This window comes from Bufo bufo, chromosome 5, assembly GCF_905171765.1.
Source record: "Bufo bufo chromosome 5, aBufBuf1.1, whole genome shotgun sequence".
Lineage (NCBI taxonomy): Eukaryota > Metazoa > Chordata > Amphibia > Anura > Bufonidae > Bufo > Bufo bufo.
The window spans coordinates 285937016-285951992 of NC_053393.1; the positions used below are offsets into that span (position 1 = coordinate 285937016).

The following is a 14977-nucleotide window of genomic DNA, read 5'->3' on the forward strand; positions in this document are numbered from 1 at the left end:
TCCAGTCAGTAAGGCTGTGGCAGGTAGGTTTGAACTAGAGTTGTTCTCCTGCCATATCCATAGGTCTGTTTATGTACCCCATCTCCTTGCAGCTTGGCCACTTTAGACTTCTGTTTCTCCGCGTCCAGGAGGAACGGGCTGTCTACCCAGCTCCTAGCTCAGGGATCTGTTGAGGGTTAGTAGGGATCCGAGGTTCCGGAGCATGAGCCCTCCTACCATCAAGGTCGGCTCATGCAGCTAGGAGTCAGGGTCAGATTAGGGATGCGCTAGGAGGTGACCTGCTCCCTTATTTTGTGGTCCTGGCCAAGTAGCGACCTACCATCTCCTGGCATCGCACGGCTGAGGGTTTCCCCCATCCTCAGCCATGACAGTATGACCACAAAGGCTTCTCACGTGAAAACCTTCGAAAGAGGGTGCAGCATGTATTGCCAGTCGTTTTCGGCGTACATGTGCGTTCTCCGGAGGGAGAGCGTTTTGGGGGTTTCACCGCTGACGGCGCGATGAGTGACTTTTCCCCGCCATTCCTTCACCGTTGTCTGTCTTGGTGTCCCCTTACTTTTAATTCCCTCACCGTTGTTTGTTTGGTGTGCGGTTGCACACCTTCGAAAGAGGGTGCAGCATGCATCGCCATCTATGTGGGGTGCATGCTCGTTCTCCGGAGGGAGAGCATTCCGGGGATCACCGTTAACGGCGCGGTTGGTGGCTCTTCCCCGCCACCGTGCTTTCCGTGTCCGTGTTGATGATCCCATGTCCCTCTCTACGTTCCTATCTCTGGTCGTCTGCTGGCAGCATTCCGTTGGTGTTCCGGCGGTGTGCTGGTTTGGAGTGGCTGTTGGCAGCGACTGGAGTGGGAACGTGAGTAGAGAGTGGACGCAGTGTCAGTGCGGTCTCCCCGGGCTGTTTCTTTGCTGGTCTCTGGTTCCTGTGTGTTGCTCCAGAGCCTGGCAGTCGGATCCATGGTTCCTGTGTGTTGCTTCAGGGTCCGGCAGCAGTCCTGGGGAGACTCGCATTTACTGGCGCTGTTTCCCCCATGTTTTCCCTTCTCTCATCCCTGTTCTTAGTTCCTCACTATTTTCCTTTTTTTTTGGTGGGGGGGCTTTGAGGGGTGGAAGTGTCACGACCATGGTCATGGACGTGACTCTGGACTCGCATGTGGTTGCCTGCGGTTTGGTAGTTGTCAACTACATGGTGAGAGCTACTTGTTTGTTGCCTCACGTGTGGTTGCCGCTGGCAACAAGATTGTGTTTGACTGTATAGCATCTTGAGCGGTTGCTAGGCAGCTTGCTGCCAAGTGCATGCGGTTGCTCCTGGTTTGGTTTGTATGGTGTGCACTGTTACTCCTTCCGTCACTTGTGGTTGCCCGTGGCAACATGTAGTATTGTGTGCGTGTGTGGCAGTGTCTCGGCCTGCTGGCTGATTCCCAGGACATGATTGCCACGCATGCCGTTGCCGGCGGTAACTGGTGCGGAGTGATATTTATGTGTGCACTTTTCCCAGTTCGTGGTGTATGAGGTTTAGTTATGTATGCACTTTCCCTTTAAGTGGTTTCGCTTCCCTCCTTGGTGTTGGAAGGGTTAATTCCCTTTCCACTGTGTGTCTGTGTGGGTGTGGCCACTTTGGGCTATATAGCCTCAGTTGAGACCTGATGTCTGAGGGGTACTCCAGCCTTGTTTGTAAGCTGGAGGCACCCTCCTGGTCCCTTATACCATCTACCAGTGAGGACCACCCTTGTGGTCATAAATGTTTTTATGTGATGTTAAGTTGATGTGGCTTTCCTTTCATGTTTAATGCAGCTATGGATCTAGGTTCCTGTGTGTGTATGTGTGTTTGCTGTGTCCGTTTATGTATGGTCTGGACATCAGCTTGTGCCACGGGATCCAGTCAGCAAGGCTGTGGTAGGTAGGTTTGAACTAGAGTTGTTCTCCTGCCATATCCATAGGTCTGTTTATGTACCCCATCTCTTTGCAGCTTGGCCACTTTAGACTCCTGTTTCTCCGCGTCCAGGAGGAACGGGCTGTCTACCCAGCTCCTAGCTCAGGGATCTGCGAAGGGTTAGTAGGGATCCGAGGTTCCGGAGCATGAGCCCTCCTACCATCAAGGTCGGCTCATGCAGCTAGGAGTCAGGGTCAGATTATTGGGGACGCGATAGGAGGTGACCTGCTCCCTAATTCTGGGGTCCTGGCCAAGTAGCGACCTACCATCTCCTGGCATCGCACGGCTGAGGGTTTTCCCCATCCTCAGCCGTGAAGGTATATTAGACGGTCATTGGATATCAATTTTTCTGCAGGCCAGTAAAAAACAGGCCCCAACAATTATGCATTCACTGTTGTTAAGGGAAAAATTGAAATTTAGGGTAATCTCAATAATTAATATTCATAAATAGGTGTGAGTCGTCTAATGATGACTCCGCCTATTTATACCTAAAATAAAAGTACTCTCTGTTAATTAGCTAATTGTCTAACTAACTAGCTACCTCTGTTGCCTTTACACTACACTGAACTATGTGCGTTTTGCTACTGCTACCACGGCGGCTATAACAAAAGACTATACACTGTATGTTATGAAAAAATAAATATTTGTTACACAATACAAATACAGTCTTACGCTATATCTATATATATTTATATATCAATGGTTATAAATATATAGACGCACACACCACAGTACATATCACTACAATAAATACGATACAAACCTAACTACACTACACAATTCAATTCCCAATTCCACCCCACACACTATCTATACATTACACTTACATATATATAAATACCAGCAACCCACCCACCTGCCTACACACTGTCCCTATGGGGTACAAGGGGTTAACGCAATTGTGGCACTGTAAGGGTTAACATACATACAGGCCAGGGAACACAATGCAGGTGTAATGACCGGCGTCACGCAAAGGGAGGGAAATGGGAAGGCCCTGTCCAAGGGAGAGGGAAAGATGGTGACCCCTGACTCACCTTGCGGCTGGCACCTGACTGCCCTGACGTCCCTAGACGGGTTCCTCACCCGTTCGCCGATCACGTGCCTAAACCCTGGCTTTCCCTAAGATGAGCCCTATGTAGTGAACGGGGCGGTGGAATCACTAGTCTGCACCACTGACACTAAGAGGAAAACACCAAGGAGAGGACAGACAATACAGACAAACATATAATCCCAGGTGGGCGACAACAGCAGACCACCAAGGCCCAACAGGGATCCGGAGGGTAACGTTCTGGAACAACAACCAGGGAACACAGCTACACAGCTCCAGTGGGTCAGTATAGAAGTCCAGGCAGAAAGCTCTATATGTGGCAACCAGAGAAGTGAGAGATGGGAATATAAGGAGGTTGGGATTGCTGGACAAGAAACAGCTGAGGAGGAGAAGCTACGGATCCCTGAGTGAGCCAAAAAGGATTGCAAGGCAAACCCAGAAAGCTACCATTAATAAACAGCACTGTCTTTAGACATAGAGCGCGCAGCCACCCGCTGCGACTTCCTGACCCCGGGTATAACGGAGTCAGGCGTGGCTCTTGACACCCTCGTGACAGCAGGCCAGGGGAAGGAGTGGTCCAGCAAGGATTAATGCAGGGTTGGCTGGGACTGCAGGGGTTAAGGACCTGCAGGACAGTGCAATAGGGGTAAATACAGGGTTATACAATTCCACCCAAAAATCTACCTAAGCATTACACTCACATTAATACCAGGAACCCACCCACCTGGCTACACACTGTCCCTATGGGGTACAACAGGGAACACAATGCAGGCCAGTGGTGTATAGGGGTAAATCAGGGCAGGGGTATTAGGGGTACCTCATGGGTTAATATTGGTGGCAGCCGTAAAGGGGTTACTGCAATGCTGGAGGGAAAGGGTTAATTGCAGACACAGGGTATGTGGCGCTGCAATGCAGGAGGGAAAGGGTTAATCAGCCATCTCCAGGGGCACGTGGGGCTCTGCCTCTCTTCATGGCCTCTCTTCCTTCATGGAGCTGTTCGGTCCATCTTCCTTCATGGAGCTGCTCAGTTCATCTCTTTCTCTCCCATGTATGACCTGGGCCCATACTGGCCATGCAGGGCTAATATATATATGTTATACAGTTGCAAATAAAAGTATGTGAACCCTTTGGAATGATATGGATTTCTGCACCAATTGGTCATAAAATGTGATCTGATCTTCATCTAAGTCACAACAATAGACAATCACAGTCTGCTTAAACTAATAACACACAAATAATTAAATGTTACCATGTTGTTATTGAACACACCATGTAAACATTCACAGTGCAGGTGGAAAAAGTATGTGAACCCTTAGATTTAATAACTGGTTGAACCTTCTTTTGGCAGCAATAACTTCAACCAAACGTTTCCTGTAGTTGCAGATCAGAGGTGCACAACGGTCAGGAGTAATTCTTGACCATTCCTCTTTACAGAACTGTTCCAGTTCAGCAATATTCTTGGGATGTCTGGTGTGAATCGCTTTCTTGAGGTCATGCCACAGCATCTCAATCGGGTTGAGGTCAGGACTCTGACTGGGCCACTCCAGAAGGCGTATTTTCTTCTGTTTAAGCCATTCTGTTGTTGATTTACTTCTATGCTTGTGGTCGTTGTCCTGTTGCAACACCCATCTTCTGTTGAGCTTCTGCTGGTGGACAGATGGCCTTAAGTTCTCCTGCAAAATGTCTTGATAAACTTGGGAATTCAATTTTTCCTTCGATGATAGCAATCCGTCCAGGCCCTGATGCAGCAAAGCAGCCCCAAACCATGATGCCCCCACCACCATACCTCACAGTTGAGAAGAGGTTTTGATGTTGGTGTGCTGTGCCTCTTTTTCTCCACACATGTTTCTTCCAAACAACTGAACTTTGGTTTCATCTGTCCACAGAATATTTTGCCAGTACTGCTGTGGAACATCCAGGTGCTCTTGTGCAAACTGTAAACGCAATGTTATTTTTGGACAGTAGTGGCTTCCTCTGTGGTATTCTCCAATGAAATCCATTCTTGTTTAGTGTTTTACATATTGTAGATTCGCTAACAGGGATGTTAGCATATGCCAGAGACGTTTGTGAGTCTTTAGCTGACACTCTAGGATTCTTCTTCACCTCATTGAGCAGTATGCGCTGTGCTCTTGCAGTCATCTTTACAGGACGGCCACTCCTAGGGAGAGTAGCAGCAGTGCTGAACTTTCTCCATTTATAGACAATTTGTCTTATCGTGGACTGATGAACAGCAGCTTTATGCAAGTCAACAATTCTTAATTGTAGGTCTTCTGAGAGCTCTTTTGTGCGAGGCATCATTCACATAAGGCAATGCTTCTTGTGAAAAGCAAACCCAGAACTGGTGTGTGTTTTTTATAGGGCAGGGCAGCTGTAACCAACACCTCCAATCTCATCTCATTGATTGAACTCCAGTTGGCTGACACCTCACTCCAATTAGCTCTTGGAGATGTCATTAGTCTAGGGGTTCACATACTTTTTCCACCTGCACTGTGAATGTTTACATGGTGTGTTTAATAAAAACATGTTAACATTTAATTATTTGTGTGTTATTAGTTTAAGCGGACTGTGATTGTCTATTGTTGTGACTTAGATAAAGATCAGATCACATTTTATGACCAATTTGTGCAGAAATCCATATCATTCCAAAGGGTTCACATACTTTTTCTTGCAACTGTATATTAAAAGACACATATACATACAGTGGGATGCGAAAGTTTGGGCAACCTTGTTAATCGGCATGATTTTCCTGTATAAATCGTTGATTGTTACGATAAAAAATGTCAGTTAAATATATCATATAGGAGACACACACAGTGATATTTGAGAAGTGAAATGAAGTTTATTGGATTTACAGAAAGTGTGCTATAATTGTTTAAACAAAATTAGGCAGGTGCATAAATTTGGGCACCACAAAAAAGAAATGAAATCAATATTTAGTAGATCCTCCTTTTGCAGAAATTACAGCCTCTAAACGCTTCCTGTAGGTTCCAATGAGAGTCTGGATTCTGGTTGAAAGTATTTTGGACCATTCCTCTTTACAAAACATCTTTAGTTCATTCAGGTTTGATGGCTTCCGAGCATAGACAGCTCTCTTTAAGTCACACCACAGATTTTCAATTATATTCAGGTCTGGGGACTGAGATGGCCATTCCAGAACATTGTACTTGTTCCTCTGCATAAATGCCTTAGTGGATTTTGAGCAGTGTTTAGGGTCGTTGTCTTGTTGAAAGATCCAGCCCCGGCGCAGCTTTAGATTTGTCACTGATTCCTGGACATTGGTCTCCAGAATCTGCTGATACTGAGTGGAATCCATGCGTCCCTCAACTTTGACAAGATTCCCAGTCCCTGCACTGGCCACACAGCCCCACAGCATGATGGAACCACCACCATATTTTACTGTAGGTAGCAGGTGTTTTTCTTGGAATGCTGTGTTCTTTTTCCTCCATGCATAACGCCCCTTGTTATGGCCAAATAACTCAATTTTAGTTTTATCAGTCCACAGCACCTTATTCCAAAATGAAGCTGGCTTGTCCAAATGTGCTTTAGCCCACCTCAAGCGGCACTTTTTGTGCTGTGGGGGGAGAAAAGGCTTCCTCTGCATCACTCTCGCATTCAGTATCTCCTTGTGTAAAGTGCGCCGAATGGTTGAACAATGCACAGTGACTCCATCTGAAGCAAGATGATGTTGTAGGTCTTTGGTGCTGGTCTGTGGGTTGACTCTGACTGTTCTCACCATTCGTCGCTTCTGTCTATTTCTTGGTCTGCCACTTCGAGCCTTAACTTGAACTGAGCCTGTGGTCTTCCATTTCCTCAATATGTTCCTAACTGTGGAAACAGACAGCTGAAATCTCTGAGACAGCTTTCTGTATCCTTCCCCTATCCATGATGGTGAACAATCTTTGTCTTCAGGTAATTTGAGAGTTGTTTTGAGACCCCCTTGTTGCTACTCTTCAGAGAAAATTAAAAGAGGAGGGAAACTTACAATTGACCCCCTTAAATACTCTTTCTCATAATTGGATTCACCAGTGTATGTAGGTCAGGGGTCACTGAGCTTACCAAGCCAATTTGAGTTCCAATAATTAGTTCTAAAGGTTTTGGAATCAATAAAATGACAACAGTGCCCAAATTTATGCACCTGCCTAATTTTGTTTAAACAATTATAGCACACTTTCTGTAAATCCAATAAACTTCATTTCACTTCTCAAATATCACTGTGTGTGTCTCCTATATGATATATTTAACTGACATTTTTTATCGTAACAACCAACGATTTATACAGGAAAATCATGACGATTAACAAGGTTGCCCAAACTTTCGCATCCCACTGTATATTTGCAATATACCACTTCCTTCTACAACCGTACATAAAAGATCAAGTGATTATGAAGGTATATTATACGGTCAATGGATATCAATTTTACTGCAGGCCAGTGGATTAGAGGCCCCAAAAATGATTCATTCACCGGACAGAAAAAAATCAAGTGAATGTGGCTGGAGGTATATTAGACGGTCATTGGATATCAATTTTTACTGCAGGCCAGTACAAATACATGTCAAATACATATGTTTAATAGAACAAAAAATATAAAATTGGATTAAAAACATGGCTAACCAAATACCCCCTCTTGAAAAAAAAACTAATAATAATAGTTGAAATTCGATAACACATGGTCGTCACAGGTGTTGAATTCCTCCGAGGTCCCAAACATTAGGCATTCACCGGACAGAAAAAGCTTTTTATGCCGCTGTATTTACATACGACAGGGACCATTAGTTGTTCTGGGTGGTGGGAGATATGTGTGGGCATGCATGAGAAAACTCAATTAACCACCTCCCGACCGCCTAACGCACGGATGCGTCCTGGAGGCGGTCGATTCATTCCTCCTGGACTCATCCGTGTGTCATCTCACGAGACGCGAGATTTCCTGTGAACGCGCGCACACAGGCGCGCGCGTTCACAGGATCGGAAGGTAAGCGAGTGGATCTCCAGCCTGCCAGCCGCGATCGTTCGCTTTAACCCCTAACAGGTATATTAGACGCTGTTTTGATAACAGCGTCTAATATACCTGCTACCTGAACCTCTGGTGGTCCCTTTGCTTGGATCGACCACCAGAGGACACAGGCAGCTCAGTAATAAGTAGCACCAAACACCACTACACTACACCCCCCCCTTGTCACTTATTAACCCCTTATTAACCCCTGATCACCCCTGATCACCCCATATAGACTCCCTGATCACCCCCCTGTCATTGATCACCCCCCTGTCATTGATCACCCCCTTGTAAAGCTCCATTCAGACGTCCGTATGTTTTTTTACGGATCCACGGATACATGGATCGGATCCGCAAAACACATACGGACGTCTGAATGGAGCCTTACAGGGGGGTGATCAATGACAGGGGGGTGATCACCCCATATAGACTCACTGATCACCCCCCTGTCATTGATCACCCCCCTGTAAGGCTCCATTCAGACGTCTGTATGTTTTTTAGAGGGTTATCCAGCGTCATCAACTTTTTACGTTCGAACATTTGGGCCACGAAAGCCTGCCTTTTGCCAGATAAACGTGACAACGGCGCGGTGGAATGTGGGGTGGAGGACAAATAGGAGGAGAGAGGAGAAGGAGAAGAGGCAGGACGTGGAGCATCGAGAGTGTGGCTTTGTGGGTTCTGACAGCGTTGCTCCCACTGTGCTCGGCAATGGGAGGCCAGGTGCCTTCTTAAGGCAGTCATCCCTAGGTGAGTGTTGGGCTTACTGCGACTTATGCGTTGACAGCACAGGCTGCAGATGGCAACACTATTGTCAGCAGCTGACAAGTTAAAAAAAGCCCATAATGCGGAAACATGGGCCGGCGTCCTGGGAGCGCCAGATATGACCGTGCATGGTGTATGGCTCACTCCAGATACATTTGCAGTCTGCTTTTTGCCTCCTGTGCACTGCGAGTTCTGCCTGCTTCTCCTCCCTATCTGCTGCTCCGTCTCTCCCCATAAACTCCGCTCCTCTTCCTCTCTTGTGGGCACCCTTGTGACGTCCATCGACACGTCATCATCGTCGCCTTCACCACCACTGACATTAGAGATCTCTGAGTAGGCAGCAACAGCGGGGACCACCCTCCTTGGGACGATCTGAGTACTGTCATCAGACTGCTGGGTGGCGGACGTTGCTACCTCCTCTTCCTCATCCGATGCCAAGAATGTCTGCGCATCGGTAAGGTCTGGGAATGGATGGGGAAATAATTCCTCTGACTCAAGTGGAGGGGCTGTGGTGGTGGTGTCTTTGGGAGTGCACACAGCAGAGAGTGAGGAGGGTGCTGAAACAGAGGATGAGGAGGGTGCAGAAGCGGAAGGCTGAGTGAGCCACTCAACCAACTCTGGTGCGTCCTTTGACGTAATCGCACGCACCTTCTCCAACTTCCCACTTAGGCTCCGGCCTGGTGCACCTGCCCGAACCCTACTACCCCTGCGGAATGCCTCCTTCCTCTGCCTGTCATTTTCAAAGTGACCCTGTGACAAAGTCCCTATAGAAGAGCAGTATTTGTGGAAGCAGGTATATAGAACCCCTTAATGAGTATTTGCTGGAAGCAGGTATATCAAACCCCTTAATCAGTTTATTTTGGGGCAACAGGTATATCACACCAGTTGCAATTAGTTATTCCTATTGCTTTTGTCCCTCTGTATAGCTGTGGTATCTCAGCAGAACCGCACACAACTGCTTCACAATACAAATGCACTATGATATACTTTCTATGTTAGAAACTGCAGGCCCTCACATACAATGTTTTACAGGGTCAGCTCAACTGCAGGCCCTCGCATATAATGTTTTACAGGGTCAGCTCACCTGCAGGCCCTCACCTACAATCTTTTACATGGTCAGCTCACCTTCTGATGACAGCGACACATGGCTGCCTTTCCCAAGACCAGCGCGTTATACTCTTTTTAGACAACACGGATTACTGATTGTTCACCCTTCTCAACCCCCGCTACAAAGAGAACTTCTCATCTCTCATTCCTCTGGTGGAGAGGACAGGCAAACGGTGCTATACCAGAAGATCTTTGTTGAAAAATTGCTCCAATGCTGATAGGGCAGAAATCCAAATGGATCGTCGCCGTCACAGGGACGTGCGATCGCCTAGAAGTTATCTAGAGTCAACAAAGCGGCAGCAGACCCTCAAAGTTTGGTCAACACAATCCTCACCATGATGGCACACTGGGTGAACGTTGTGGAGGCCGGGAGCAAGTTGGCTGCTGGCACCAGACTTGCCCTCCAATAGATCCTCGTTATTGGAAAGTGTACTCATTCCAATAACAGGGCCTCTTAAGAGTGCTGTATTGTTATTTATTGTCACTACCTCCCTGAGTCAGGAGTGGGTAATTGCCGCGCACCTGCTGCCTTCCTTGGACGCTTGTGCTTTAATAACTTGACCCACCCTGGGTGGTTCACAATTAGGAAAAAAAAGGGGCAAGGCAACAACTGCCAATCAGATTTCAGCCATTAACCTCCCTTGGATGTGGTAGCCCTTTCTCAGGCTCCCTCTCCGGCATCGAACCCTGATTCCCCGTTACCCGTGATCACCATGGTAGGCGCAGAAAAGAATATCGAAAGTTGATAGGGCAGACATCCAAATGGATCGTCGCCATCACGGGGACGTGCAATTGCCCAGAGGTTATCTAGAGTCACCAAAGCGGCAGCAGGCCCTCGCCTAGGGTCACCAGCAGGCCATCAATAATAATTTTTCAAGGGTGTGTATGATGCCCTCCTTTATGTGTAACAAAGAGTGTTTTGGAGTGCATGTTCCTTGTAATTTTAGGCAGCCCTTTCACTTAATGCATAGGCTTTATGAGTGTAGGAGTCCCACTACCTGAACTATTGTACCACAATGTGAATGAGGCCCTCCATTATGTGATATACAGGTTGCACTTTATATACAAGTAAATATACAGGAAAGAATGTTTCTTAACAACTTCTCCTCTAAAAAAAAATTTTTTTGTGCATATTATTGTCAGTCTGAAAAGTGGCGTACTACTTAGACAACATGGTTCCCAGCAGCGACCTGGGAGTCCAAGATGTATCCAGACATCCCCCCCATGCTGTGACTGAATCATTTCGGTGGTGTTTCCATCAATTTCTGACCTTTTCCTATGAACCAGGCTCACTCCCCTCTTCAGAGCAGGGGATGCCTGGTTTAATGTTCGGGTTCTCCCATTTACTTCCAATATACTCGGGTGCTCGGTAGAGCACCCGAGCACTTTGGTCAACACTAATAAAGATAGCCATATCCAACAAATGAGTTAAAAATATTAGACTTGATCATATTTTTTTTTTAGGAATTCAATCTTGCATGTCTGTGAGTGGCAAAAGCATGTGAACCTTTGCTTTCAGTATCTGCAACTAAACATTTCTGTTATTTGTTGATTAGTCCTGCATATTGGCTTGGAGGAATTTTAGTCCCTCCCCTGTGCAAAACATTTTCAATTCTGTTACACTGGTGGGTTTCCTCCTATGAACTTCTCACTTCAGGTCCTTTCCCAATATTTCTACTGGATTAAACTCAGGACTTTGATTTGGCCATTCCAAAACTTTAACTTTATTCTTATTTTACAATTTTTTGGTAGAAGGACTTGTGTGCTTAGAATCATCTTGCACCATTACCCACATTTTCTTGAGATTCAGCTCACGGACAGATATCCTTACAATTTCCTTTAGCATTTGCTGGTATAATTCAGAATTCATTGTTCCATCAATGATGGCAAGCCATTCTGGCCAAGATGCATTAAAACAGGCCCAAATCATGATCCTACACAAGTTGGACTGTTTCCTAATTCCAAACATAATGCTTCTCATGTTTTGTGGTCTCATCTATCCAAAAAACATTGTTCCAATAGCCTTCTGGCTTGTCCAGATGATCAACGCTGCAGATAGTCAACAATGTTCTTTTTGGTGATCACATAATTGTTTTTTAGTACCCTTCTGTTAGTGGACTTCTGTTGGTTCTGTTATCATTCTGTTGGTTGGCAGCTGCTGTAAAAAATACCTTTAGTTGCTTAGAGGTTACTTTGGGTTCATTTGTGACCTTGTGGACTATTACACACCTTGCTCTTGACATAATCTTTGTTGGTTGACCACTCCTAGGGAGGGTAATAATGATAAATTTCCTCCACTTGTACACAATCTGTCTGACTGTGGATTGGTGGAGTCCAAGCACGAAGGTTCGCCGAAACGCGCGTCGGGGTTAGCACCATCCTGGAGGAGGCACAGCATGGGTAAATGTTCTATGTCCTTTGATTGTGAATGAATTCGGGTTTGCACTTGCAGTTTATGTAAATCATGTGTATGCTGATGGGCGATTTGTAGACGTGTTATCCGCTGTATGTGTCCTCCGGTTGATGTTGCCTTCTTTTCCCTGCATTTTTGTCTATTAATCATGTTTGTAAGTTATATGTAATTATGTAATAAAATGATAATTGTTTATAAGCAGTCTGGCAATTATTTGTAGGTTTTTGTTATGGTGTGTGCCATAGGCTTATATTGGTAATTACTCTAATTAGTACAAGAATCCCTGGTTGGGGCATATATAGGGTATTTCTGCAGTTAAAGCCAAAGCCCTACTAACATAACATACCTAACTTAAATGTGGTTATGCCTCCTGCTGTCTGATTGCTTTGTGTGGTAAAGGGTTATCAGATAAATATCTTTATAAGATTTGGTAGGTCTTTAAAAGGCCCCAACCACCATGGTAACTCATCAGCACACCACAGGATTGCTGTAGGGAGCCAACCCTGTCTCAAGCTCCTAGAGACCACGGTTAATGTATAAAACTGCTGCTGATCAGAAGCAACAAGCGAAGTAACAATTTTTTAGGAAATACGTTTATGAAAAAGTAATTTTTTTAAAAAACTAATTCTGTAAGGCATTTTATACATGTTTCTGAAAAACAAATTGCTACTCTTAATGAACGTGTTGTCATTGTCAACAGGGTTAATACATATGACTGTGGAGAGGAAGTTGCACATTGGTTGTTTTGTTTCCTGGCTCGCAAGTGTCGTTTGATAAGGCAGTCGTCAAGTTTTCATCGATATGCAGGTGCAAAGAGAAAAGGTATGCAATCATAATATTGTCCTAACTATGGCATATTTTTTTTAACAACTAGATGGTAGCCAAAAAACCTATATGAAGCATGTATCAGATTAACAGGCAACAAGTACCGAATAATAATTTTTCTGTTAGATGACAAAAAACAGAATGAGGTTTGCAATAGGTAAGGATAATGTAGCCTGGCAATGGAAAAGATGACGATGACATACAGGTGGGGAGTGATACATGGAGATGAGAGGAATACAACCTAGCACTGCTAAGTACAACAAAGCAGTAAAAGATTTAAACCCTAACAAAAAAAAACTGAAACAAAAAAACACAACAGCAATACAGACAAAAAAAAAAGGAGTGGAACTACAAATCCCAGAATGCACTAGACTAGAAATCAAAACTCTGGAAATCTGGTGTATGTGAACCCAGCAAATAGGCATAGAAACAAAAAGTATTTAAATGCATTTCAATCAAAAAACCCTACTATTGAATGTCAGGCTAAGCAAGCTGATAACAGGCCAACATTCAGGTGTGCAGCAACTGCCTCAAGCAAAGTTAATGAGAATAATCAAGAAAGAGAACTCTGATGCAACATCGCCCCCCTTCAGGGAAGCCTGAAGAGCCTTGAGTTTATGAGGCCTGACTTCATGAAAGGCTTTTTATTCCTTGCAGGTTCAGAAGAACTTTCCTTTGGGTCATAGACCTTCCAATAAAAAAATTAATATATTTGCTTACCATGCCATCTAGAGTAAATGATCTTCTGAACTACATACTAAGAGCAGGTTTGCATCGGCATTATGAAATTCAATTATAGTTTCATTAAAACAGAGTAATAGACATGTATTAGGATGGTGCAAAATGGAATGCCTCTTAAAGGCTTCCGTTTTGCATTCCATCCTGAAATTCCATTATATTACAATTAGAGTTGAGCAAACCCTTACTGTAAAGTTCGGGTTCGTACCGAACTTTAGGGTTTTTGGCACCCGGACCCGAAGCCGAACATTTACGTAAAAGTTTGGGTTCGGTGTTCGGCGATTTTTATGACGCTTTTTGAAAGGCTGCAAAGCAGCCAAACAACAAGCGTCATGCTACTTGCCCCAAAAAGGCCATCACAGCCATGCCTACTATTGGCATGGCTGTGATTGGCCAACTGCAGCATGTGACCCAGCCTCTATTTAAGTTGGAGTCACGTAGCGCCGCTCGTCACTCTGCTCGGATTAGTGTAGGGAGAGGCTGCAGCTGCTGTGAGGAAGAGATCAGGGAGAAATCTTATCAAGAACTGGTTTATGTACTCAGCGATCTACAAAAAAAGTGTTTTGTGGGTGCAGTGCACAATTTTTTTAAGCCTGCCCTGAGCCAACTACTGCTGAAAACAAACTTTTTTTTCTTCAGTTAGTCAATATCAATACATTATCGGCAGCCATTTTATGCAACGATATTGCACCAGCATAGGCTATCTGCAAGTCCAGAAATACTGCTTTGGCATACTGGGGTGAAAAAACCCTCTAATATACTGCACATCTGGTATTGGACAAGCATAAGTGACTGTCACATTTAGGACAGAAATACAGCTTTTTGGTTAGGGTGAAAAAACCCTCTAATATACTGCACATCTGGGATTACGCGTGCATAAGTGACTGTCACATTTAGGACCAAAAAAAGCCTTTTTTTAGGGTGAAAAAAGGCTCTAATATACTGCACATCTGGGATTACACGTGCAAAAGTCACTGTCACATTTAGGACAGAAATACAGCTTTTTGGTTAGGGTGAAAAAACCCTCTAATATACTGCACATCTGAGATTACACGTGCATAAATCACTGTCACATTTAGGCAATAAATACGGCTTTGGCATACTGGGGTGAAAAAAGCCTCTCATATACTGCACATCTGGGATTACACGTGCATAAGTCCC

General features: G+C 45.0%; 1 protein-coding gene across 3 annotated transcripts in view; it reads left to right on the forward strand.

The window, feature by feature from the left end:
• The window catches only part of MOCOS (molybdenum cofactor sulfurase), a 1795153-nt gene that overhangs the window by 1308564 nt on the left and 471612 nt on the right, over window positions 1-14977 (forward strand). For all 3 annotated transcript variants that reach the window (XM_040432351.1, XM_040432352.1, XM_040432353.1), the window contains exon 11: window positions 12954-13075. In XM_040432351.1, coding sequence (XP_040288285.1) covers window positions 12954-13075 — 122 coding nt within the window. The remainder of the gene's footprint in view (window positions 1-12953; window positions 13076-14977) is intronic.